Source organism: Mustela putorius, unplaced genomic scaffold (assembly GCF_011764305.1).
Source record: "Mustela putorius furo isolate JIRA1106 unplaced genomic scaffold, ASM1176430v1.1 tig00000738_pilon_pilon_pilon, whole genome shotgun sequence".
In the NCBI taxonomy this organism is placed as follows: domain Eukaryota; kingdom Metazoa; phylum Chordata; class Mammalia; order Carnivora; family Mustelidae; genus Mustela; species Mustela putorius.
The window spans coordinates 4,148,741-4,176,334 of record NW_025421463.1 but is presented as its reverse complement, the minus strand read 5'-3'; the positions used below and the strand labels follow the sequence as shown (position 1 = coordinate 4,176,334).

At 52.2% G+C, this 27,594-nt stretch overlaps 1 protein-coding gene across 5 annotated transcripts; it reads left to right on the top strand.

Annotated features, from left to right (window-relative positions):
- The first annotated feature begins 230 nt into the window (after positions 1–230).
- Positions 231–27,140, top strand: TEF (TEF transcription factor, PAR bZIP family member). 5 transcript variants are annotated; one of them, XM_004771249.3, is made up of 4 exons: positions 231–488; positions 16,507–16,839; positions 21,956–22,176; positions 23,536–27,140. In XM_004771249.3, exons 1-4 carry the CDS (start codon positions 386–388, stop codon positions 23,749–23,751), a joined length of 873 nt encoding a protein of 290 aa, XP_004771306.1. In that variant the 5' UTR covers positions 231–385; the 3' UTR covers positions 23,752–27,140. The 5 variants fall into 5 exon arrangements, with proteins under 5 accessions (XP_004771306.1, XP_004771307.1, XP_004771305.1 ...); XM_004771250.3 differs by having other exon boundaries at positions 233–488; positions 16,522–16,839; XM_004771248.3 differs by lacking the exon at positions 231–488 and adding an exon at positions 11,294–11,538 and having other exon boundaries at positions 16,522–16,839.
- Positions 27,141–27,594: the final 454 nt, after the last annotated feature.

Here is a 27,594-nt window from a genome sequence, read left to right as displayed (position 1 = left end):
GCACGCTTGCTGTGGGCGGGGAGCCATCTCACGGCTCTCACCTGGCAGGCCCTGGTTATGGCTCCCAGCCTGGGGGAAGAACTTCCCTTTGCAAAGTTAGATAACAGGCCGGGCTCTCCGTCAGAGGATTGGCGCGGGGGCTCCACGTGCTGCGGCTGGCGCAGGGCCAGGCCCGCCCTGCCAGGCAGCGGGAAGGGAAGGCCTGGCTGCAGCCGGAGCTGGCGGGTGGCCGAGCCGGGGGTGGACGGGTGGGCCGGGGCCTCTACTGCCCATTGGCTGCCTTGGGCTCCCGCCCCGCCCGCCTCCAGAGCCTGCGGCTCCCGGGCCAGCTCCTGCCTCTCTAGCTGCTTCTGAACTCCCCCGAGCAAGCACCTCCTGCCGGGCCATGTCGAGCTGCGACCGGATTGGAGTGGCCCCTGCCATGGATATGCCTGAGGTCCTCAAGTCCCTGCTGGAGCACTCTCTGCCTTGGCCAGAGAAGAGGACAGGTAGGAACCGGGGTGGCCTGCGTTGGCCGTCTGTCCAGGTACCCTGGAGCGGGGGCGGGGGGGGTAGTCACAGGCACGGTGGCAGGATGGGCATCTCCGAGCTGGGGAGGGTCCCCGGCCGGGGTCTGCCCCTGGCCCCTCCCTGGGCAGGAGCAGGGCTGGGTGCAGAAAGGGACACAGTGGGGAGCGTCTCTGCCACTCAGGGGCCACCTCCTGGGCCTGCTAGCTTTTGGGAAGCTGCGGCCAGTGCCAGCGTGTGGCCACTGACAGGTGCCGTGCTCACGTGGGGTGAGGGCAGGACCAGAGCGCCCTGCTGGGACAATGCGCTGAAGGCTGACTGTTGATTAAGTTCCCTCCCTCTGCGCGTTGGGGTGGCGGCGGACTGGCGGAGTCTGTGGATCTGGGGCCCCGTCTCCGGTGTCTGGAGAAGAGCCCTTCCTCCTTCCTCCGTTCGCCTGCTTCGGCTCCCGCTCGCTGGAGGGCTGAACCCCTGGATGGGATGGAAGCTGTTATGTAACAGGACCACAGGCTCGCAGCCCCAGTTCCTAGGAGACACAGGCAAACACGGGGCCGGGGAGCCCGCGGAGGAGGCCGTGGACAGAGGGCCGGAGCCCGCCCCAGGTGTCTCCTGAGCTCTGCCCTAAGAAACAAGCCCCTGGCCAGACTTGGGGGCTGGCCGGCTCAGGGTTCTCCCTCCTGATACATCAATCTCCAAACCTCTTCTGTTCCAAGATGTCAGGGGCTCACACCCCGGTCCTCAGGGCTCAAAATCCACATGCACCTTTAGAGGCACCCGGCTGTCCTCGGAGCCCCACGTGTCCCCTCGGGGAAGCTTTCTCGGGCTCTCCCTCATCCTGCTGTGTCTGTCTCATCACCAGAGCCTGGTTGTCCCCACAGGACTTCCTTCCAAAGGACTCTTAGCCATTCCCAACCTCTGGGGCCAGAGGACAGACACCATAGGCCCTGCCCTCTTTCTTATCCCTTGGGGAGGGAGGAGGTGCTGCCCGAGCGGGGGACAGTGGCCCCCCGAGCTCAGAGCACGGTCCCTGCGGGCTCTCTCACAGACCTCCGGGCCCAGGCCCTTCAGACCACACCCTGTGGTTTGAAGGCTGGGACAGTCGGGCCACCCCCCAGAGGCAGGGATCCTAGAAGCAGTTCCTATGCCTTTGTAGCCTCAGGGCCCCAGCTGCTCACCAGGAGAAGCCCATCTTCTCAGGGGACCCTCAGCTTATCCTGGCAGAGAAGCCGCAGCTGACTTCTTAGCATCTCTGAACAGCCGTGTGGGTGAGTGGAGTTAGAAGTCCTTCCGAAGGCAAAAGGTTTCCTTTTTGCCCCAGACACTCAAGGAAAGTAGGTGTCTCTGGATGGCCCGGTGCATGCACAGAGACCAGCTGGTGGCCAGTAGCTCTGCAGGGACAGCTCTCAGCTGGACAGAAAAGGGTTCTGGGGCGATTCGGGGTGCTGCTCCTTGGACCAGGATAACAAAGCTTTTGAAATGTGGCAGCAGTTTCTGGCCGCGGGCTCCCAGCTGGTCCCTGCTGCTTACTGTGGGTGGGCAAAATTGGGGTCCAACAACTGAGGGGACTCGCCCAGGTTCTCAGGTAGAGCCTCTCCAAGAGCTGGCACGTTCTGACTGAAGATCAGTTTGGCTGGTATGGCTGGGTTGGTCCAAGGGTCATGAACCAGAGCCCGACGCCACCTCTTATCTCATCCCCATGTGGCATCTTACTGAGGGTCAGAAGCATGAGGTCCCATGGGAATGACAGATGCCAGTGGGTATATAAGATGAGGGAATAAAGGTTGAAGAGCTAAAGGGGTTAGTGTACCCCACAAAGACCTCACTCCTGTCTGCTGCCCACCCACCATCACCGCTTTTCAAAGCTCCCAGACTTTCCACAGCTTCTTCTTTTCTTCTTCTTCTTCTTCTTCTTCTTCTTCTTCTTCTTCTTCTTCTTCTTCTTCTTCTTCTTCTTCTTCTTCTTCTTCTTCTTCTTCTTCTTTTTTTTTTTAAATGATTTTATCTTTAAGTAATCTCTACACCCAAGGTGGGGCTCCAACTCACAACCCTGAGGGGTCAAGAATTGCATGTTCCTCCGACTGAGCCAGCCAGGTATCCCTCTCCGTATCTTCTATAAAAATAAATGTATCTACCTGAAAACCAATATCCCTTGGTTAAAAAAAAGATACATATACTACACAGAACTGGAATTTCCGGCAGTCATGTAGCAAGTACTTTATAAGGTCTCTCCTCCTGGGTCCCCCGACCCTGGCATCTGACCTCAATGGGAAGAAGACAAGAGAAACAGCTAGTTGCCCCCAGAAAGCAGGCCTGCCCTTAGGATTGCTCACCTTTTGCTTTGGTGTCAAAGGGGTGGTTTCTGCACAGGAGACTGAGGCCTGTTTATAAACTCCCCACTTTCTCCAGCCCAGTGACTGCCTCAGCACACGTTTGGGTCACCTGCAGAGGGTATCTTGGGTCCCGTGTGAAGGAATCTTAGAAGCAAGCCTTGCAGAGTGTGCCAAATCCCAGGTGCGCTCTCACGAGCCCCTGTCCCCCCTGACACCTCTCCCTCCCGGTTCTAGTTCAGAGATGCTCCCTCTCCCTCTTGCAGCCCCTGGGCCTCCCCCCAGCAGCCTGCACAGACCTCCACGACTTTCTGGTCCCCCTAATCAAGCCGACTTTCTCTAGCAGAGCTGACCAGACGGAAGCCTCCCTTGGCTTCAGGTCACGATGGCCACCTGGTGGTCCTTCACTCTGGTCACCAGTTTGACTGACTTTCCTGAGGGCAGACAAATCATGTCCAGTGAAAGAGGGTGTCTGGACCCCAAGTCCTGACTCAGTTTCCCCTCTGTCTCTGGTTCCTGATTCCTAGGATGATTCGTGTTTCCACTGCTGCCCCTTCTCCAGGGGATCCTCTTCCAAGAGGTGATTCTGTTCTGTTGTACATTTTCTCACCTTCTTCTCCAGCTTCTGGAAAGACCCTGCTTCTCTCACCCACACTGTTAGATCTTTACACCCTATCCTTCCATCAACATGTGGGGCCTCAGCTGCTCTGAGGCTGGCCCCCAACTTTTCTGCCAGCTTTGGTCACTCAGGCCTCTTTTGCAGGGAGCCATGCAGCAGGAACCCACACCCAGAGGTTGAACAAGACCCTCATTTGGAGCAGGGCAGGCAGGGTACCCGCCTCAGAGAGCTTCTGGCTAGAATCCCTTGTGAGCCACCCAGCAGGGCATCCTTGACAGGTCCCCCCCAACCTATACAAGGTACAAAGCCTGCCTGCTTCACGGGTGTATTGCCAGGATTCGATGATTTACCCTACGAGGAAACCCTTTGCAAACTATAAAGTCCTACACTGTTTTCCCCACGAGAGACAAAGCCACTGGGCCTAGCATTGCGCGCCTTCTGCCAACATCCTATTTGTAATCTGACCCTCCGTTCTCTTTCCACCCTCCTTCCCGCCGATATTCTCCTTGAAAGAACTGGGTGTTGCAATCTGTGGGTACACACACACACACACACACACACACACGGCTGTCTCCTTGGAAACGCGTGCTGAGCCTCCCGGGGCACGGTGCCATTGTCTGCACACACACACCCCCCACCCGGTGCCCGCCGAGCTGCCCGGAGCAGGGGCTGAATAACGCTAGGGCAGAGTCAGGGGCGCACTAGAAGGGCCTGGGCGTCCTCCCCTTGGAGGACTCAGTTAAATCGGCCAAAAACCAGACTCCATGCAGCCTGGGCTGTCCTGAGCTTGGCCTCAGGAAAGGTCCATGTGGTTGCCTCCATTCCCAGCCTGGCGGAACCGGAGAGAAACTGAGAAAGTGTGAAGTTTGCTTTCAGGCAAAAGGAGGGCGCGGGTGGGGGTGTCTTCAGCGTTACCAGGCATGTTAGCTCCTTTAATCCGACTACTCCTAAATGGGGAGGAAATGCACCCAGAGGGATCAGCTGTACTCGGGGCCAGGGTGTGCCCAGCCTCTCTTCTTGGCTCCCACGTTAGGACTCGGAGCCTTCTTTCCTATTTGTTTCCCCACCATCACCCATCCCTGAAACGCGATCAGTTTGATCAGTCCCTTCCTGTGGAGTGCGGGGAAACTGACACCCGTGTCCGAAACTGACAGGCTGCCCCTCGCCAAGGGTTATGAGCCTGACCCAAGGCTAGGCTGCCACGGGAATGAATCCTGATTCTAAGAGCCCTGGTTCCTCGAGTGTGAGCATTTTCATTACTATTTGTGAAGTGGCCTTGCAAGGGCCTTATGATTAGCCATTCCATAATGAGGAGAAGGAATGCTCAGGAAAGGGAGGGCCATACACTTATCAAGGCTTCCAACCCAGCTCTGCCCGCTGCCAGGCTCCTCCTCTCCCACCCGGATTCTCCAAGATCTCTTCAGTCATCCAATCGCTTACTGAGTGTTTGCTACACTTGTGGCTGGGGGGGTGAATGACCCAGACACTGCCCCCTCGCCTGAGTTTGCCTTCCGGTGGGGAGAGACAGGCAGTCAGCAGTGAGGAGGGTCAGGGCCAGCCTCTCTGAGGGGGTGACATTGGGACAGAGGCCGGGAGAGTGAGCGACACCGAGAACTTTCAGGCTGAGGGAACGGCACCCACAAAGGCCCTTTTCTGGGTCGGGAAAGACACATATTTGAGCAATAAAAGGCACCGTGGCTGTCAAAGGGGAGCAAGGTGGAGAGAAGGAAGAGGTGAGGTTGGAGATACCTGCAGAAAGAAGAGTGAAGCTGTCCTATCCCTGCCTGCAAGTCCCCACCCCGCCTCCGCCCCCACTATTCTTGGGGAAGCAGCAGGTGGGGAGGAATGTTCCCAGAACAACCCAAAATGCAATTAGGCAGAGTTAACTTCAACGGAGCACTTGCTAGGTGCCAAGTGTAGTTCTCCTCGGCAGCGCGCCTGAATTGTTTGCCTTCGACATTCAGGCACAGACAGGCTAAGTAACTTGCCCAAGGTCACACAGTTAGGGAAGTAGTCAAAGTAGGAATTAAACCCAGATGGTCTGACTCCAGAGCCCACACCCTACCACAGCACCATCAACGCAGCGTTCCCCGGAGAAACCATGGCTGTCAGTGGCTGTGGAGACGTGGCAGAGGTTGGAGGTGATGGCTTCTCTGGAAATGGCACTCTTGGGACAGCTCTCCATCTGTAATCCGAACACTGGGAGTGGACAAGAGGCGAGCCAAACAGGAAACTCATACTGAAGAGATGGGCAGGAGTTAGTGAAGAACTCCACCCACCACTTCTCCCCTAGAACACACTGAGACCAAGGTACAAACCACAGCCCAGAGCTCCGCCGCCACAGGTATGCGAGCTATGGGCCAGGCTTGTGCTGGGGACTTGCCATCACGGGTGGCTCACATTTGTTATTCTAGGTTCCACTGTGAATCAACACAGTGACTGTGATCTCGTGCTAATAACGTTCCAAATGTATAGGACTTGGCTCTGAAGGATTTTGTTAACCTTCCTACCAGCCCTGCCAACAAAACGAGCCAACAAATATTTACTGAGTTACTACCCTGAACAAAGTTTTGTGCTCTCCTGCATTGGGCAAGGCCCACAGATAACTGGGCTTTGTTGAGAGCTCGATGGAAGCCTTCTCACTGTCCTGCTCTTAACCTACACCCACCATGCTCCGTAAAGTCAGAAGATTGGAAGAGGTGCTGTCCTACTGGATGCCGACTCTGTGGCCAAATGGATCTTTGTGGGACTACCTGGCCAAAGGCTCCTGGGCTGGATTTGCAGCTCCTCTGAAATTCAAATTTAAATAATAATACTCTGAATGGCATCATGAAAGGCACTTGTTCTGCATATGCTCAATTAGGTTTTTTTAGTAAGTTTTTTTTGTTTTTTGTTTTTTGTTTTTTTAAGTAGGCTCCATGCCCAGTGTGGAGCTCAATGGGGGACTTGAACTCACAACCCTGAGATCAAGACCTGAGCTGAGATCAAGTCTGACTGATGCTTAACCGAGCCACCCAGGCAACCCTCAATGACATTTTTAACTAGGGTTGGTTTGCAGGTTTCTGAAACACTAAAGAGAATTTAGAGCCAGTCTAGCTCTGAAAAAGGGACATTTCACATCCGTGCTCTGCTGTAGCTTTGACCCTAGAACTCAGCCTCCCAGAATAATTCTACTCCTGACCTGACACAACCTGAACGAAGGGGAAGTGCGGAGGCCCACCCACTCCATGACATTCACTGTTCAAGCGGGCACTTGAGGTTGCTTCTCACACATTATCCTCATAACCGCTCTGTGAGGTGAGCACATCCACCTCGGTCTCTGAGAGACAAACAGGAGGCTTAGGAGAAGTCGCTTGCCCAAGGCCATGTGGCTAGTCACCAGCTGAGGGGCGACCCAACCCAGGCCTGCCCCCAAGTCCACAATTCAACCACTGCCCCCAGGAACCGTGCTTCCCTCAAAAAGCCACTGCAGCGGGGTGCCTGGGTTGCTCAGTCGGTAAAGCCCAGTGGCAGGAAGCCTGTTTCTCCGTCTTCCACTCGCCCTGCTTGTCTCTCTCTCTCTCTCGGTCTCTCTCAAATAAATAAATAAATCTTAAAAAAAAAAAAAAAAAAGTCACTGCTTGAAAACCCACCACGAAAGAAAACTGAGGTAACACTTCACACCTTTACAGTCTTAACCGTGTAATGACATATTCTTGTTTGTTTTTTTTTTTTTATTTTTTTTTTAAAGAGTTTATTTATTTATCTGTCACAGAGAGAGAGAGTGAGCGAGACGAGCATAGCCAGAGGCAGGGAGTCAGAGGGAGAAGCAGGCTCCCTGCGGAGGGCAAGGAGCCCGATGTGGGACTCGATCCCAGGACCCTGGGATCATGACCTGAGCCGAAGGCAGCTGCCCAACCAACTGAGCCACCCAGGCGTCCCTGTTTTTTTTTTTAAAGAGTTTATTTGACAGTGAGAGACCCGATGCGGGCTCACAAGCCCAGGACCCCGCTGAGCAGGGAGCCCGATGCGGGCTCAATCCCAGGACCCCGGGATCATGACCTGAGCCGAAGGCAGCAGCTCAACAACTGAGCCCCCCAGGCACCCCTGACATGTTCTTTTTATGAAGTTCTTTTACTTCGTAGGGCTCACACACACGATGGAAATCACCTAATTCTTACAACATCTGTTCCTGCTCTCTGAGAAGGGATGAGGCGAGGCTGTTGGTACCACTTTACTGATGGATAGGAAACAGGGTAGACAGAAGCTATTACAGTTCTCCTGTCAGCTGGAGAAGGAAGCCCGAAGTGTAAGGGCTCTCACCCCACCTCCAGGGTGGTGCTGCTCCACGCTGCCAGCCCACAACGTAGCTAAGCCCCTAGCTTGCAAGCAAGCACGAGAAAGGACATGTTTGTAATGTTCCCGCAGTGTTTGTGACACACCATTTACCCTGTGGCTATCCAGGAGAAAAGAAAGAAAAGAAAAACCTTTCTGGGGAGTGTCAGGACATGAAAAGAGAATGGAATCAAAGCTAAGTTTTTATTTTTTTAAGATTTTATTTATTTATTTGAGAGAGAGAGCACACGCTGGTGGAGGGGCAGAGAGATAAGGGAGAAGGAGACGCCCTGCTGAGCAGGGAGCCCCATGCAGGGCTGGATCCCAGGACCCCTGGATCATGACCTGAGCCGAAGTCAGACACTTCACTGACTGAGCCACCTAGGAGCCCCTCAAAACTGAGTTGTGTGTGTGTGTGTGTTTTTTTTTTTAATGATTTTATTTATTTACTTGAGAGAGAGAGAGCATAAGAGGAGAGTGGTCAGCGGGAGAAGCAGACTCCCTGCTGAGCAGGGAGTCTGATATTGGACTCGATCCCAGGACTCCAGGATCATGACCTGAGCCAAAGGCAGTCGCTTAACCAACTGAGCCACCCAGGTGCCCCTCAAAACTGAGTTTTAAAGTCCCCACCTGCTTGTCTTGCTTCTCACAAGTGTCACTCGCCTGTTACGTTAGTTGCTCCAGGAAGGATGGTAAATGGAGTTGACATTATGCCTTTTGGATAACTGTAGTTTACAAAGAAATCTGAATCTTTATTCCTTCCTACTATACCCACCCCTGTTATAAAGAAATGTTATAACTTTCCACTGTTAAATGATCACAAATCCTCCTCTAATACCTTGAAAATTGTTTCCCCCTTCAATAATGTCATATTAGCCAAGAAAATAGACATTTAACTCTTAATGCAACAAGTCTCACCATGGCCAACCCAGCCTTTTTTTTTTTTTTTTTTTAGGTTTTTGGGTTTTGTTTCTGTTTTGAGAGAGAGAGAGGGGTGGGGGATGAGAAGGGGGAGGGTCAGAGGGAGAAGAGGACTCCCTGCCGAGCAAGGAGCCTGAAACGGGACTCATCCAAGGACTCCAGGATCATGACCTGAGGTGAAGACAGTCCTTCAACCAACTGAGCCACCAAGGTGTCCCTAAACCAGCCATTTTTAAAAAGGGTTCATGTCAATTTCTTCGGGTACCCTTTGAATTTTTTAACACTTTGAAATTTGTTTCAAAATCTCTAGGTCAGTGTCTCCTAAAGACACCTTTAAAAAAAAATAGATTTTATTTTGGGGCACCTGGGTGACTCAGTGTGTTAAAGCCTCTGCCTTCAGCTCAGGTCATGATCCCAGGGTCCTGGGATCAAGCCCCGCATTGGGCTCTCTGCTCAGCAGGGAGCCTGTTCCCCGGGCTCTCTCTCTGCCTGCCTCTCTGCTTACTTGTGATCTGTCAAATAAATAAATAAAATCTTAAAAAAAAAAAAAAAGATTTTTTTTTAAAATTTTATTTATTTGATGGGAAGAAAGACAGCAAGAGAGGGAATACAAGCAGGGGGGAGTAGGAGAGGGAGAAGCAGGCCTCCTGCTGGGTAGGGAGTTCAACTTGGAGCTTGATCCCAGGACCCTGGGATCATGACCTGAGCTAAAGGCAGATGCTTAATGACTGAACCACCCAGGTGCCCCTTAAGATTTTAAGTAATCTCTACATCCAATACGGTACTCGAACTCACAACTCCGAGATCAAGAGTCCCATGCTCCACCAGCTGAACCAGCCAGGTACCCCCTAAAGATATCTTTGTTTAGTCATGTACATAATTCCCACGAACAAGTCAACAGATATTCTGTGCACAATTTAGTATTTCTACTAAACAGAATCCACGTACACCACAAGCAGTGGATATGTACCCATGAATTTTAGTAAAATTATGAAAATTACCATCTGTTGCAGGTTTACAATTGTGCAGTGCATTGGCTTATGGAAATCCCAAAGATAGACCCTGCCCTACCTCCATTTGATATACCAGGAAAGGTGGCCTGGAGATGTGAAGCAGTTGGCTGGAGGCATGAGCCAGAGGCCACGGAAGTGTAATGCACATAGCAGTAAGAACTTGAATTTGGAGTCAGATGCCATCACGTGTCCCAGCCATCTCCCAGAATCCCTTCAAACTTCTTGTTTTCCAGGACTGCTTAGGGGCCCAACTTCTTCTTCAGTCTCTTTTTTTTTTTTTTTTTTTTTTAAGATTTTATTTATTTGTCAGAGAGAGAGAGAACACAAGCACAAGCAGAGGGAAAAGCTGGCTCACTGCTGAGCAAAGAGCCCAACGCGGAACTTGATCCTAGGACTCCAGGATCATGACCTGACCTGAGGACAGCCACTTAACCATACTGAACCACCCAGGTGTCCAGAGCGGGCTAGGGGGTGGGGGGGGGGCAACTTCTTTTTCCTCCTCAACTCCCAGCAAAATTCTGATCGCATCAGAAGGACAGCTTTCAGGCAGGCTGTTGTCGGTCACGCACCTACACCATGCTCCAAGGACAGCACTCTGCCGCTCCCCAGCCTGACTACTGGATGGCCTGGCTCCTTGGTGAGAAACCAGATAAACAGGCCAAAGCCCCTCCCCGCCCCCACCCGGGGAGTTTAGACAGGGAGAGTGGAGTACTGTTCGGGGGCAAAGCAGAGGGTGATTTGTGCTCTAATAAGGTACAAAGTTCTGGGCGCTCTTTGGGATTAGCTTCCTCTACCGCCTCCGTCATTTGCGCACCCGCTCACATTTTACACTTTTACAGGTTTCCAGAGGCATTCCTTGGAGGATTTGTGTTTTAAGAGGACGTTCACCCACAAAGTGTGTAATCGGTACCCTGTGTAAAGGAATTTTGTTGTTTCATTTTTCCCTAGGAAAAGGAAGGGAAAGTCCTAGAGAGGAACAGAATTGCAGAGCTGTTCAGGATTTTACAGATTAGCCCAACCCCTTCATTTTATGGATGAGGAAGCAGGCGCAAGTGAAGCCACTGGACTTTCCCAAGGTCATAAGCTAGTAAGTGGGAGGAAGGAAGCTTGTACCCGAGCCCTGGCGCAGGGCCGGCCCTTTCTCTCCACCCGCGGGGCTCAAGAATGCTCCCTCCACGCTAGTGTTTATCTGGCTGCCACGCCCGCACCAGAAACCGGGATCCGTGGGGAACCTGACACCCCCTCCTGCCCCACCCCCACCCGCAGCAGCGACCAAGCGAGCTCGGGCCAACCCAACGGGCAGGGCAGGTCGCCGTCTGACGCCTTGCCCTCAGCCAACCTCTGGGTCGCGGAGGAGGAGGGGTGCGCGCTGGGTTTTGCGTTGCTGTCCCACGACCCGGGGCAGAGTCCCCGGAACAAAAAGGGCCGCCCCCCCTCCTCCCCGCCGCAGCTCCGCACGTGCTACGCCTCGTGCGCCGCCCCGGGCCCCGCCCCCGCCCTCCATTGGCTGCACCGCGCCTTCCTCCTCTTCTCCCTCCCCCCTTCCCACTAGACTCGGCTGCGGCTCCACGTGATCCGCGGGGGGACGGCCGCGCGGCTCGAGCGGGCGATTTGATAGGTTCCCCCGGCCAGCCTGGCCACGCCCAGCCCCGCTTCCTTTCAGGGGCGCGTCCGGGAGGTGGCGAGATTGCAATGAGAGGGAAAGGGGAACGGCTGCGGTGGTCAGGGAGGAGGGCGGGGGCTATGAAGAGGGAGGCGAAGGTGAAACCGCGGGTTGAGGGAAAGGGGCTGCTGTCGAAGAGGGCCCATGACGCTGACTCCAGCAGGCGCCAATCAGGTGACACAGGGGCGGACGGGGCGGGGTCTCCGGCGTTTCTCCTCACCTGGCCCCGCACGTGCCGCGCTAACCCCAGCGGCCTAACCAATCACGGCCCGGAAGGCTGCGCCTGCCCTCCTTACAGGGCGGACCAATCCGAAGCCGCGATCCGGGGAAGCTGGCCTGGCCTCATGAATAATTAATATGCCAGAGCCTGTCCGCAGGCGGGGTAGGGATGGAGGGAGGTGGGGGTGCCGCTGGGCGCCTGCGCAGTAGCTGCCCGTGTCGGCAGCTGCTGCGGGTCGCAAGGCTCTGGCCCATCTCGGGGGGCGGGCGGGGGAGGCGAGGCGCGCGAGCAGAGCGCGGGGCACGATGTCGGACGCGGGCGGCGGAAAGAAGCCGCCTGTGGAGTCGCAGGCGGGGCCGGGCCCGGGACCGGGGCGCGCAGCTGGGGAGAGGGGCCTGCCGGGTTCCTTCCCCCTGGTCCTGAAGAAGCTGATGGAGAACCCCCCGCGGGAGGCGCGCCTCGGTGAGGGGAGGGGGTCCGCGCGCGCCTGGGGGCGGGGTTTCTGCAGGGGCGGGGCCTTGCGAGGGCGGGGCCGGGGAGGTCGGAGGTCAGGGTGTAGTTGTCCTGCGGAGGGGCCTGGAGGGCGAGGCGAGGGAGTGGGAAGAGAAGGTCGGGCCGACTGGAGAGAGGCTAGGTCAGATGGGGGTTGGCGGGGAAGGGGCAGGAGGGAGGAGGTGGGGTGGGGTCGCACTGAGGAGGTTCATTCGGGCAGCCTCCCAGCGCGCGCGACGTGGGTAAGGGTTACTGAGGAGGCCGGTGGGGGTCGAGGCTCCCACTTAAAGGATGCTCCAGGGCGCCTTCTCTGGGGATGCCGGCATCAGAATCACTTGGGATGCTAGTTTAAAATGCTGGTTCCTGGGCCCCACCCTTCGCCCCCGAATCTGCGGCTGCTGGCACAGGTATCTGCATTTGAAGGAGCACCCCACTTCTGTGATTCCAAAGTCCACTAAAGTTTGAGGAGCGCTGATATATGGTGGCGGATTGTCTTTGTATGTGGACTTCCTGCACCTGGGAGGAGGACCTCCCTTCATCCCTGCGTGTGCGTATCCCCAGCTCCTGGGTGCACCAGGAGATTTGCTCTGCTGCTGAGGTGGGGGAGGGGTGTCAGGAGAAGGGATGTGAGGCGCCTTCCCAGGGAGAGGTTGGGGCGAGGCAGGTAGAGGGAGAAGGGTCAGAATGAGGCCGCTGTGGCACCTTCACCGGCTTGTTTGGGGCTGACCCTAGACTTTGGGGTCACTGTAGCAGAGCTGGGCTGCTGCTTGTTTCCTAGGCCACAGAGGTCTCTGGAGCCTGTGTGGAAAGCAGGTTTGGCTCTGTTTTTTTGGACTGAGGACGGGAGGTTCGGGGCACAGGAGGAGTGTCACCTATTGTGAGGGTTTAGGTGCAGGGAGGTATGCTTTCCATCTGAGATCTTTGAATTTCTAAGAGCCATCAGTGTAGTTCAGGATTTGGAAAGGAGTAAGCCGTCTGTGAATTGCCTGTTTTGAGGAATTACTTTTCTTTTTAAAAATGCTGTTTCTCTTCGTTTCCGGGATGCATTCTGAGGTTGCCATCTCTGTCGCTGCCACTGTTGAGTTATAAATAGCTTACGCACATCAGGTAAGGCCAGGCTCTCCCCTCTTGCTTTGGAACCTCATGTCCACAGACCCTTTTCTTTGTTTTGAAGGCAATGCTTTGTTCCAGATGTGGGAATGAGACAAGCCACTGAGACAGGTGTACACATCTCTCAGGTTCTTATTCAAGATTACCAAGCAGCAACCATCGGAAACAGTAATTCTACCTTACATTTGCATAATGCTTACAAAGCACTTAGATAATAATCTATTTAGTCTTTCGTAGTGATCCTGTAAGATATTATCCCCACTTCCCAGATGAGGAAAGCTGAGGCTCAGAAGGTGAGGATGCTTCCTCAAGGTCACCTAGCTAGGCCTTACATCTCCGCCGGTCTGGTGCTTTTTACCATATCACTGGCATCCACTGATATCCATCCCTATGACCTCTGTGATGGACCTAGTCCTTTACCATCTCCTATAATTAAAACTCTGATTATAATTTATAAAAAATTAGGAAAACACTGATTTAAAATGTTCTTGGGTTGTGTGACTGGCTCAGTCAACAGAACATGCAACTCTTGATCTTGGGATCTTGAGTTCAAGCCCGACATCGGGCGTAGAGCTTACTTAAAAATAAATTTAGGGGTGCCTGGGTGGTGCAGTCGGTTAAGCATGTGACTTTTGGTTTCAGCTGAGGTCATGATCTCAGGGTCCTGCAGTCGAGCCTGGTGTCCGGCCCCGCACGCAGGGTGCTGTCTGCTTGAGATTCTCTCTCCCTCCACCTCTGCCCCTCCTGCTGGTGCTCTCTTTCTCTCTCTAAAATAAATAAATCTTGGGGTGCCTGGGTACCTTAGTTGTTGAGCATCTGTCTTTGGCTCTGGTCATGATCCCAAAGTCCTGGGATCAAGCCCTGCATTGGGCTCCATGCTCGGTGTAAAACATGCTTCTCCCTCTCCCACTCCCCCTGCTTGTGTTCCCTCTCTTGCTGTCTCTCTCTCTGTCAAATAAATAAATAAAATCTGTAAAACAAATCTTTAAAAATAAATTTTTAGGGGCGCCTGGGTGGCTCAGTGGGTTAAGCCGCTGCCTTCGGCTCAGGTCATGATCTCGGGGTCCTGGGATCGAGTCCTGCATCGGGCTCTCTGCTCGGCAGGGAGCCTGCTTCCCTCTCTCTCTCTGCCTGCCTCTCTATCTACCTTTGATCTCTCTCTTTCAAATAAATAAATAAAATCTTTTAAAAATAATAATAATAAATAAAAAATAAAAATAAATTTTTAAAATAAAATAAGAGAATAAAAATTTTAAAAATGTATTTGTTTAATTGCTTACGCCAGATAAAACCTGGAACTTATTGTTACTTGTCCTTCAGTATGGTTGTTTATCTGTTCTTCCCTTTTCCTGCCTCTTTTGATCCCCATGATGCCACCGACATGGGTCACAGTCGTTTCTGAGTAGAATGTAGGGTCAGTATCTCAGAGGAGAACAAGGAGGACATCTGCCCACCCAGCCCACCAAAGCTTGGCTTTCTTAATTCCCATTTGGTTTTAAACCAAAGCTTGGTATAGAAGGCAGTTGCAACAATTCAGGTTAGAAGCCATGACCAAATTCTGTTTGTCAAAACCTCCACCTTTTTAACACACTGGGTGTGTCCATTTTCATTGAACCAACAGGCTGATTTTTGGCTGACTGTGGTCTAGGAGTCCATGCATGACTGGTTTATTTCCAACATAATCATATTTGATTTCTCTTTTTCACTTCAGAATCCAGAGTTCAAAGTTGTCTCCCTCAATTTGAAAGCCCATTATGAACTTGTCATGATTTTATCTCTTGATTCCCTGATTAGCCTCCCTGTCACTTTGATTTCCTTCTAACCGGGTTACATTTCTTTCATCTCTTTTTCTTAATTTGCCCTTTTTTACATACCTCTGTACATAGCTTTTGGGCTGAGAGAATTAGGTATATACCAGTCCCCACTAATTGATTAGTTTTGCTATGAATGGGAACAAGCTTTTTTTCCTTTCTTTCTTTCTTTCTTTTTTTTTTTTGGAATAAGCTTTTCTTCTTCGGTTCCACTCCTTCCTTCTTCCCAGAAAACCTGCCTTTAGTCTTCTCTGCTTATTCAGGGATAGCAGCCTCTTGAAATGGTTGCTCTGAAAAAGGTCCTGAAAAGACAGCTCCAAGCCCTCTCTATCCAGTAAACCTAAAGGGAGTCAGTTTGCAAACCCCGCATTTTTCATTCAGTATGCATGTTTTCCCTCAGCTTGCTTCTGCAGTGGTCCTTGAGATGTTTTACAGACATATTGAAATATGTACAGATGAAATTACATAGTATCTAGGATTCTATTTTATTTTTTTCTTAAAGATTTTATTTATTTACTTTTTTTTTTAAGATTTTAAAAATTAATTTTAAAATTAATCAGATATAGTCCCTGCCCTCAACAAGCTCACAGGAATAGCGAATGCCTGCTGTGTGCCTGGAACCGTACAAGACACTTTCAAATGTTGTCTCTAGAGGCACACCTGGCTGGCTGAGTCAATGGAACATGCGAATCTTGATCTCAGGGTCATTAAGTTCGAACCCCACATTAGGTGTAGAGATGACTTAAAAATAAAAATCTTAAGGGGCGCCTGGGTGGCTCAGTGGGTTAAAGCCTCTGCCTTCGGCTCAGGTCATAATCCCAGGGTCCTGGGATCCAGCCTCGAATCGGCTCTGCCTCTCTGCCTACTCGTGCTGTCTGTCAAATAAATAAATAAAATCTTAAAAAATAATAATAATAACTAAATAAAAATCTTTTTAAAAAATGTTATCTCTAGTCTTCACCAAAGAGGCTGCTTTATCCTTATCTATGGCGGAGGACACTGAGTCTGGGAGAGGTTAAGTAACATGGCTAAAATCACACACCAAAGCAAGTGGGTGGCAAAGCTGGGGTTCAAGCCCAAGGCTGGGTTACTGTGGAGAAGCTTGGCTGGAGGGAACAGGACAGAACACCGAAGTTCTTGGTCTGAAGAATCCTAAAATATCCTTTCCTAAAATAATACTGAGATATCAGAAACTCCATTTCCTCCCTGAAGCCTCTCTCCTGTAGCTGCCCATGCCAAAGCCTATTTTGAACTAATCCTGGGACCACATTAGACCCCAGAACTTGTGGAGAACATTCTGGGAAGGCCAGACCTGGGCAAGGCCATGCAGCCATGTCTGAAGGAGACCTGTGGGCCTCGGTCAAACAGCAGGTTATCCCTGGAGAGCAGAGCGAGCTCTCGAAAATTGCTGGTCTGGATTGGGGCTCAGATGGAGAGGAGTCAGCCCCGAGAGGCCCACAGCTCACCTCCTGAGATTGAATGACCCTCTTGTGTGATGTCTCATCACAGATTTTGTGTCTGCAGATAAAGAAAAGGGGAAGGAAAAGCTGGAGGAAGACGAGGCTGCAGCAGCCAGCACCATGGCCGTCTCAGCCTCCCTCATGCCACCCATTTGGGACAAGACCATCCCTTATGACGGCGAGTCTTTCCACCTGGAGTACATGGACCTGGATGAGTTCCTGCTGGAGAACGGCATCCCCGCCAGCCCCACCCATCTGGCCCAGAACCTGCTGCTGCCTGTGGCTGAGCTGGAAGGGAAGGAATCGGCCAGCTCTTCCACGGCTTCCCCGCCGTCCTCCTCCGCGGCCGTCTTCCAGCCCTCGGAAACCGCGTCCAGCACAGGTGGGTGCCTGGCCGCCCGGCCCGTGCAGAGAAGCCCACTTCCCGCCGAGGGCCACTGAGTGCGCACACCCAGTGAGGCCTTGCTCTCAGAGGAGGTCCTGGTGGGCCTGGAGCGTGGAGAGAGCCTCTGCACCCCACCCTGGAGCACAGTCCCTGAGGCTGGAGCAGCCACAGCACAGTCGGCACCTTGCTGTGGGCCGGGGTGCTGCAGGTGACTGGGCCGGTGGAGTGAGCCCTTGAAGTCTGAGGCTTTACAGGATGGAGATGCCATGCTGCTTTTCCTCAGCTCTGCTCTTTCCCTCCACATGCGCTCTGCCAAAGCTTACTGGCAAGCTCAGACAGTAGTAATAGTAATAATAATAGTAGTAGTAGTTGTTGTAGTACCATTTATTTAGTTAAATAAATAATAAATAAACCATTTATTTATTTAGTTAACATTCAATAAATGTTAGTAGCTAACATTTATTTAGCACTTACTCCATGGCAGGCATTCACAAGAACCTTACGAGGTTGATACTCTAATACCTGTTTTGCAGGTGAGGAAACTAGAAGTAACTTGCCCAGGGTCACATAGCTGGTAGGTGGTGAAAGCAGCCAGGGTGCCTGATCCCATAGCCAGCTACTGCTTAGGCACTGCCCTGCTACCAGGACAGACATTATCTCTGGGACTCTTGATTCTCTCGTTTCTCTTTTGTACTTCTTGTAAAGGGGTGGGTGGTGGGTTGGTTTTCATGCCTCCTAGGCATGAACGCTTCAGAGGAGGCATGGCCGCTGTCTCTGGGGGCCCTACAAAGTTTTTTGCAGGCTCAGTTAGAGGCACACACAGGCTGATGGCTCCCAAGAAGGATCCCAGGAGCTGGTGTTGGAACCCAAGGGACCCACCCCCAAGGAATTCTCATGCTCTAGTGTTATTTATTATTTAACTTTTTATTATGGAAGCACTTCAAATACAAAAGTAAGAGACTACTGTATGAGCCCTCATGTAACGATCACTCAACCTTTCCTAATTCTTAACTCTTAATCAGTCTTGTATTCCATAACCTCTCCCAGTCTCTCACCTCATTATTTAATATCAAATCCTAGGGGCTCCTGGTGGGCTCAGTCAGTTAAGCGACTGCCTTTGGCTCCAGTCATGATCTCAGTGTCCTGGGTTAGAGCCCTGAATTGGGCTCCCTGCTCAGTGGGAAGCCTGCTTCTCCCTCTCCCTCTGCCCTTCCCTGCCCCCCTGCTCTTATGCACTTGTTCTCGCTCTTTCTTAAATAAATAAATAAAAGCTTTGGGGTGCCTGGGTAGCACAGATGGTTAAGTGTCTGCCTTTGGCTCGGGTCATGATCCCAGCGTTCTAGGATTGAATCCCACATTGGGCTCCCTGCTCTGCAGAGAGCCTGCTTCTCTCTCTCCCTCTGCTACTCCCCCTGCCTGTGCTTTCTCAGTCTCTGTCAAATAAATAAGTAAAATCTTAAAAAAAAAAAAAAAAAAAGTAAATAAATAAAATCTTTAAGAAAAAAATAAAATAGAATCCTAGATACTATGTAATTTCATCTGTATATATTTTAATATGTCTGTAAAACGTAAGGGTTCTTTTAAAAAGCATAACGAAACTACCAGTTTTACATAAGAAATTGACAATATAGCCATAAGCTTTCAAATTTCCAAAAAGTTGTCTCAGAAATGTTACTGTTTAGAGGGGTGCCTGGGAGGCTCAGTCAGTTAAGTGTCTGCCTCTTGATTCTAGCACAGGGCATGATCTCAGAGTTATGAGATCAAGCCCCATATTGGCCTCTGTGCTCACTGGGGAGTCTGCTTGAGATTCTCCCTCTGCCCACCCCATGTGTGCACACTTACTCTCTCTCTCTCTCAAATAAATATATCTGTTAAAAAAAAAAAAAAAAGTTACTGTTTTACAGTTTGTTTGAATCAGGATCCAGACAAGACACACAGATCTCATTTAGTTATGTCTCTTAAATCTTTTGTAATCTTTGGGATCCCCTCTCCTTTTTTCTTTGCAATTCATTTGTTGAAGACACTGAGTTATTGGTCCTGTAGAGTTTTGCGCATGCTGGGTTTTTCTGTCCATATCCCTGTAGTGCCATTTCACATGTTCCTCTGCCCCTTGTTTTTTTTTTTTTTTTTTTTTCTGTTTTTTTCCTGTAAACTGAGTAGATCTAAAGACTTCAGCTGATTCCAGCTGAATTCTTGTTGGAGGGCCGCTCATTTCTGTGCTCATCAGCTTGTCCTGGAAGGCTGGTCCCTGTGTGGGTAGGGGGCAGAGCTGGAAATGAGTCCTCATTTTATGCCTTAGGCAGTTTGCCTAAGGTGGTGTTTGCCTCTGATACATTGTTTTTGTTGTTTTAAGATTTATATATTTATTTTAGAGAGAGAGTTGGGAGGGGGCCGGACAGAGGGAGAGGGAAGGAAAGAATCTCAAGCAGACTCTGAGCTGAACGCGGAGCCCAAGATTCCACGACCCTGAGATCATGACCTGAGCCAAAACCAAGAGTCAGAAGTTCAACCAACTGAGTCACCCAGGTGACCTGATTTTGTTTCTAAGTAAGTCTTCTTAATGAAACTTTTGGCATACAAAAGTACCCATTTCACAGCCCAGCAAATCTTCACAGAGTGAATCCACCCGTGTAACTACCACACAAATCAGGATATAGAACTCTGTTGGTGTCCCAGAAATGCCCTGTGACCCCCAATGTAGTCATGACTATCCAGAGGTAATCACTCCTTATCTCCATTACCAAAGGTGCATGGAATTGTATATTAATTGCGTATGTGTATATATTATATATTATGTTTGTTTTGTCTATTATAATTATGTTCGCAGTCTGATATTTATAGGTGCCTATAGCTAGCATTATAACACACATATAAATTATATATTTATAAAAAATACTTACGGAGTACTCTATGGCAGAAGAAAACAACAATACAGGTAAAGTAAGTTTTATACTGAAGGACTGAACACATGGTGGAAACGAAAGGAGAGTTCCCGCCCCGTCTAGCTGCTTTTCCTCAAGTTTGTGAGGAAATTTATTTCATACCTATAGCAGTTTGTTCATTTCACTCGCTTAAAAGACTCCATCGTCTGATCATACCATGTTTCTCCATTCTGTGGCTCATGGGCATTTGAGGCATTTCCAGTTTTAGGTTATGCACAGCCCTGCCGTGGTCCTTTACACGCGTGTCCTTTGGTAAATACATCTGTGCACTTCCGCGGGGCTGGGTCATCAGACACATAGATGTTCAGCCTTTGTAGGTTCCGCCGCACAACTTACCCTGCTCATCCCAGCAGGGTGTGGGAGTCCCGCTTGTTGGGCTCTGGCCCCCTGGCTGTTCGGCTTGTGGGTGTAGGATTTGGCAGCTGTGGCCTTCCCATCCTTACCATGTGGGTCCCTGGTCATTCGCTCTCCTTATCTCAAGCCCTTTTTGTAATTAACCCTGTCTAAGAGGAGCCACTGAGTTTATGCACACAAGCCAGTGAAACATCAGGTCACCTGTGTGCTCAGAACCCTCCAGCGGCTTCTCCCATCTCGGGCTAAAAGTCAGAGTCACTGGCACTGTTGACATTTGGACCAGATAATTTTTTTTTTGCTGGGGTTGGGGGGAGGAGCGGGGCTGTGCATTAGAGGATGTTTAGCAGCATTCCTGGCTTCTACCCATGAGATGCCAGCGGACTCCCCCCCCCACCCCCGCCACCATGTGGTCACGCGTCTCTGGCAGGACAGAATCATCCCCTATTGAAAACCACTGCTGGGGCGCCTGGGTGGCTCAGTGGGTTAAAGCCTCTGCCTTCGGCTCGGGTCATGATCCCAGGGTCCTGAGATCGAGCCCCACATCGGGCTCTCTGCTCAGCAGGGAGCCTGCTTCCCCCACTCTCTCTGTCTGCCTGCCTCTCTGCCTACTCTGAGCTGCCAAATAAATAAATAAATAAAATCTTTAAAAAAAAAAAAAAAAAAAAAAGAAAAGAAAACCACTGCTTTCTGGGGATTAAAAGGTCTGCGTTTTGTGTTCTGGACCTGTCCTGTTACCCTTTCCTCCCATCCTTCCTCTTCAGCTACAGTGGCTGCCTCTTGGTTTCTTGAATACCGCCACCTGCCTGTGCACATCCCAGTGCATTTGACGTTCACTCCTGCTGAAATGTTCTCCCGAACAGCCACATGGCGTCCAGCACTCTTACAGATATTTTTAATTTATCTTGTGTAATGTCAACCTTCCCCCGCTAGAATAACATTCCACGAAGGCAAGGATTTGTACTTGTTTTGTGCACTGATTTGTCTTTGCAAGGACAGTTCTTGGCATAGGATAGATCGTTAACAAATATCTGTCGACCAGATATTTTGTGTACTTCTACCAGTAGCACGGGATGAGCAGGCCAAAGGTATGTTTTGTTGTTTTTTTGTGACTTATCTCTAGTAACGCACAACCTTTGAATTCTGAAAGTGCCTTTTATCCAAGGTCCACAACAGAGTGGCAGCTAGAAAGGGTGAGGAAGAACAAGGATTCAGAGTCAGCCAGACCCAGACTCAGAGTGTCGCTCGGTCACTTACCGTCTGTGTGACGCTGGGACGACCAGGTTGTGTCTCTGAGCCTCAGTTTTGTTATCTATAGCAGAGGGTTCACACCTGTCTGCCTTTCAGAGTTGTTCTAAGGCTGAATGAGCACTTTGACTGATAACGTCTCGAGGGATTCAAAAATGGAAGCTATTTCCTTGTTCAGTCTGTGTCCCTAGCCCGTAATAGTTCACAGAGAAATTCAGCTGTTTCTCATTATTTGAGAACTTGAAACCACAGGAAGTTAAGGGGGTATAATGACTTAATGTTTTGCGTAACATTTCTGGGGGGAAGAAAACAATCAGAAAATCCTGTCTTTTTCGAGGGCCTCTGTTTCCTTTTGAGCATTTTGTTCCTACAGGAAAGAATTCTTTCCATATTTGTGTTCTTGGGTTGAATCACTTATGCCAGCTTGGGGGCTGATGCTGTGCTGGTTTTTCTTCCCTGCATGTGACAGTGGCTGGGGCAACCTTGAGATTCAAGCAGGTATCTAGGTGTGGGGCATGAGCCTTTGCTGTCCAGTGGACTATTTGGGGACCACCTGCCTCTGTGTCTTTCAGAATCCTCCCTGGAAAAGGAGAGGGAGACACCCAGTCCCATTGACCCCAATTGTGTGGAGGTGGATGTGAACTTCAATCCTGACCCTGCTGACCTGGTCCTCTCCAGTGTCCCCGGCGGGGAGCTCTTCAACCCTCGGAAGCACAAGTTTGCAGAGGAGGATCTGAAGCCCCAGCCCATGATCAAAAAGGCCAAGAAGGTCTTTGTCCCCGATGAGCAGAAGGTAAGCTGATGTCTGAGCTGAGCGGCTGTGCTGCCTCCCATTTGATTTTATGCAGAGGACCCTCTCTCCTTGTGGACACCGTTTAGAAAGGCATGAGTTCAGAGCACAGAGCCGTATCCTGCAGCAGTTGGTAGAAAGAAAGGGAGTCAGGTAACATTTGGCCCCAGTACGACTCCCTGTAGCTTCTGTCTTTTCTTACTGGCCGCCACCATGGTGATGTTCCCACTTCCCTGGCTTTGGCCCAGCCTTCGGGCAGGAGCTCACTAGGCCACAGGAACTGGGGTTGAACAAGCCTTTGCTTTGAAGGACAAAAGATGGTTGTATGTTGCCATCCCCAGGGAAGAGCAAGCAGCTTTTTTTTTTTTTTTTTTTTTTAAAGATTTTATTTATTTATTTGACAGAGAGAAATCACAAGTAGTCGGAGAGGCAGGCAGAGAGAGAGAGACGGAAGCAGGCTCCCTGCTGAGCAGAGAGCCTGATGCGGGACTCGATCCCAGGACCCCGAGATCATGACCCGAGCCGAAGGCAGCGGCTTAACCCACTGAGCCACCCAGGCGCCCCAGAGCAAGCAGCTTTTAAGCTGATGCTCTTGCAGGAACTCGGAGAGCGGGAGGGAGAGGCGGATTTTGTAGTCTTTCCATTCTTTCTTACGGAAAACTCCAAGGAACCGATTTCCTCCAAGCTTTGGAATCAGGCAGACCTGGGTTCAAACTCCACGTTGCCACCTAGACCTCGCCAGGCCTCAGATGCCTCATCTATGGGGCGGAAATAACCATAGGTTTCTGAGGCTTCAGTGACAGTGACAGCGAAGACGGTGGACATTTGTGTGGTCCTTATCGTACGCCGGGCACTGTCATAAGCCCCTTGTACACGGGAACTCGTCTACTCCCGAGACACCTCTGTGTCATAGTCGCTGTTATTGTCCCGCATCATAAAGATGAGGGACAGGCAACAGTAAGAGGCTAAGGGGCTCCCACGGTTCCCCTGCGTGGAAGGAGATTTAAACTCCGGGAACTGGACACAGGGCATAGGCCCTTAGTCCTGACCGGAATGCTGAGGTGAGGCAAGGGTGTGGACGGTGCTTTATCCTGAAGCAGCCCAGAGCCGGTGAGCAGCGAGTGCCCTCTCCTCCCCTGCATATCCCACCCGGCGACCTTGCTGCTTGTTCCACCTCCCCGGGGAAAGCGGGGGCCCCTCGGTGTCCTTGGCACTTGCAGCTCCTTCCCTGGGGTACAAGCTTTTGGCTGGTGGCACCAGGTGAGTTTCGAGAGGAATCTGGGGCGCAGGGTGCTGGCAGGAGGGGAAACGGGTTTCCTCGTGGGGCGAGAGGAGACACCCACGGGGGACACTTGCCCACAGGACGAGAAGTACTGGACGAGACGCAAGAAGAACAACGTGGCGGCCAAACGGTCCCGGGATGCCCGGCGCCTGAAGGAGAACCAGATCACCATCCGGGCCGCCTTCCTGGAGAAGGAGAACACGGCGCTGCGGACGGAGGTGGCTGAGCTGCGCAAGGAGGTGGGCAAGTGCAAGACCATCGTGTCCAAGTATGAGACCAAGTACGGGCCCTTGTAACCCGTGCCCCCGCTGGGCAGCACCGCCTGCACCTCAGACCTCTGCCTGGGGGCTCCCTGACACCCCACACACGCGTGGAGACTTATGACTCGTCATGGTCGAATGGTGGCACACCTGCTCCGGGAGCGTTCACGTTCAAGCTTCATTATCACATGGCCAGCGCACGTGGCGACTTCTCTGGGGGGCCAACCTCCTCCCCCGTGGGGGTGCGAGAGAATCTACGTAGACGGGTGAATCAGCCTTAGTTTCTGTTCTCGGATGTCCCAGTTGAATCGGAAGGGCACCTCTGGGGTACAGATCTCTTTTCACAGGGGGCTCAGGCTTCCCTGACTCTCCCTCGGTCTCCGGCCTGGGCCATTGAGCCTGTCTCCATGGAATGAGTCGTGATCCTTGTCGCCCGACGTCTTCTCAGGTAGCAGGGCGCATTTCAGGTGGGGCTTATCTGTCACCCACCTCCCCCTCCCCAGAAAGTCTTTGAGAGGCACATCCGTTCCCATCTCTTTCGGAGGTAGAAAGACAGCAGCTCCTCCATAGTGGCCCCTGCGGGCCAGGCCACAGGAGCCGCGTCTCTGCACGGCCTGGGGTGGGGTGTGGGTCTGGGGCCTGCCGCAGAAGCGCACCCAGCCGTTCTTCGCTCCCACACCCCTTTTCTTCTGAGGCCTGCAAGCCAGGGAGGAGGCCCTGGAGAGGGGCCCTCCCTGTTTGATCTGCTTTGGAGGAGGGCCTCCCAGGGTGGCTGGCCTCCCGAGTCTCGCCCACAGTGCAGAGGGAGGCCTTTTCATCTCCTCTTATCCAGGCCACTCGTGGAGGCCACCTGCAACTTTTTTGTCCCACCACACTGGGCCTTGGAACCTGCTGTTTCTTTTCACCTAGTGACCATGCTCAGATCTTGGATTTAAAAGGAACCCCCCACCCCTTGCCTAGGAAGCTTAACTTCCTGGAGCCAGGATGCCCCTTCGCATGGTGTTTAGAAAACCGGCCTCCACGGCCCCGTACACTGTGGCCGGAGAGCTGGGGCATGTTTCCCAAGAAGTTCCCTTTTTTTCTTGCTCTGCTCTCCAGTGTGGGCCAGGCCAGAGTCATTCACTTTCCCTAAAAACAGAAGGAGGGCTTCCCAGTTCTTGTTCTGGGATCTCTTCCCCCACGCGAGCTGCCCGGAGTGTCCGCCCGCAGGACCCAGTGAGGGATCACAGGAGTCACAGCTTAGCTCTTGGGCCATTTGGTGGGGCTAGGGGCCCCTGAGTCTGTGTCCTAGGAGACACCGGCCGCCCACGTGAGCCCGGCTGCCGTGTGGAGGGGAGAGGTCCTTGCGGCTGTGGCCCCACTGCCTCACAGCTGCTCCTTTCGTTTGTGTACGTGGACTCAGTCATCCTTCGGCTGTACCTGGAAGATTCGCTGAGGAAAGCTGTGGAACCCTCTGCGCACTGTGGTCAGCTGGGGCACCTGGAGATGGGTGTATTTATTTGCTCAGGGCAGGTAGCCTGTGGTAAAGAGGGTCAGAGGCGACAGGCGCACTTTGTCATGCTTACCACTGGCTTTATGTAAAGTGGTGGCTCTGAGTCCTGGGCCCTGACCCTGAAAGACTTTTCCTAACAGATGTTAAGACGGGGGGGAACCATGCACTGGTCATGGGCCACACCCCAGGGGAATGCCACGGCCCTCCAGGGACCTGCACACCTGCCCTTCCGGGTACTTGACAAGGGTCCCTGAGGCCAAGGGAGGCCACCCCCCTCCCTCCCAATTTTGACTTTGTGGTTCTATAAAAACCGTGTTCACTCTTACTCTATTGTAACCACAACAGGGCCGTCGCATCCGGCATGTCCGTGTCCTGCCCCGGGCAGCTTGCCCGCCCGGGCACTCTCTGTCTGGTCTGGCTACCCACCAGTAGGGCAGTTCTCATTCTGTAATTGGTAGAAGAGCCTCCAGCTTAAATGCTCTTCATTTTCTTTGGCCAGAAAGTATACGGTTTGTGTTGTGTTGTGTTGTGTTTTAAGGGTGGACATTTAATCTCTGGTTGGTGTCTATGTCCCCCTACCCCCCGCCAGCGGGTAGAATGATGGCCTGATGTCTCCCCTCTCCGTCTCACCTTCTGCCTGCTCAGTGCCCCCCTTTTTCCTCCCCGCCAAGCAGTGGGTGTCTGGATCCTTCCCAAAGTGCTCACTTGGAAAGAGTGGGGCTGCTGGCCTCCTTCAGAAAAGCTCCTTGGAGTCAGGAGCCTGACAGGGACAGGGAGAAGGGTCCACGGAAGGTTGACATCTGGGGGAAGAGGAGCGTTCAGGTAAAGCGTGTCTCCTTCCCAGGCCTAAGAAACGGGTGCTTGGAGCAGGAGAGGGCTGCTGCCTGCTCAGTATCCGTCCGGAGTTGGGAGTCTCCTTGACTCCCTCCTTGGGGCTGACAGCCAAAGAGTGTGGCTCCCGTGCTCAGATCTGTGACATCTCTAAGGAGCACGGGAGGCCAGGGGAGCCGGTGTGAACGGCTTCGGCTTCCCTTCGGTTCATGATCGCTTGGGAAGCGCTCGCCTCCCTGAGCTCCCTGTCTTCAGCTTCGTGGCAGCCTCGTTGCAACCTCAGAACAGACAAATCATGAGTGAGCTAGAATGTTGAAAGAATATACATATAATAAATGTATATCTAGATATAGAAATATATATATATATATTTAGAGAGAGCTTTCATGATGGCTAGCACCTTGTGGAGGACCTGGGTGACTCTTACCCTTGGCCAAAGGAAGGGGTTTGCCTGTCCGGGTCCTGAGGTTGGGGAGGGCACTGGGCAGTGACCGTTGACTGCCCTGCTAAGGGGGGCTGCTGGGGCCCTGGGCAGGCAGCTCATACCGTCCTCCAGCCTGAGGCGGGGTGGCAGGCCTGGGAACCAGCAGAGGAGGGCTCCGTCGTGCCGGGCAGCTCTCCATCCACGGCCCTGGGAGCTCGGCTCCCTGTAACTCAAGGGGCCAGGAACCCCTGGTTTTCATGGGAAAGCCCCACCCCAGAGCTCCTTTAACATCTGTTAATTAAGTGCAATAAATTTTTCTAGAAAATGGCAAAGATGACTTCCAGGTGGATATTGCTATCTTACGGTGTTGGGCATGCCAGAACACCACTTGGTTTTATTTTTCTAAGTGCACGTGGTAGAGTGTGTGGGGCTCTGCGTCCTCCCCTGGGAGCTGGCATTCCAGCGGGCCCCTCTCCCCCGTACCCTTGCTGGGGGAAGGAGGCAAGGAGAAACCCCTTCTTCCCAGCCAGAGAGGGCAGAAGCAGACTGTAGCCCATTGGCCTTATGTGCGTGTGTGCGTGCGAATGTGTCGCTGCTGGTGGGCTGGAGTGATGTGGCAGGGAGGGAAGCCGGGAATGTGTCCTTTTCAAAACAAAATTAAATATTTTGAGATGAGAACTGTGGGACTGTCTTTTCTGTCCTCCTCCCCCCTTCCCATGTTTCCTCTGCACGTGTCCCAGACACCCCTGCATCACCAGCTGGCCCATCTCGGCCACTCTGTGCCTCAGTTTCCTCATCCGACCGATGGGCGTAATTCTGCCCGCTTACCTCATCGTGTGTTGAGGAAGGACAAATGTCACATTCAAAGCAGTCGGAATAAGGAACAGTGTGGTACAAATGCCAGAAAGACAGAATAAGGTGCACCACCCTCTGCAGAGCCGGCTGCACATCCTGCCACCCCCTCCCCTACCTGCACCCCGCCTTCGCCCTCCTACCTCTGCTCCCTGTTGTCACTGAGGTTGGAACTAGGACACCAAGAAGCCAGGGAAAGCAGAGATAACAACGAACAGAGCCTTTGGCCCCGTGGTGGAATCTTTAGGTAAAGGCTGTGGGTCCGGCCTCCCCTACCCGC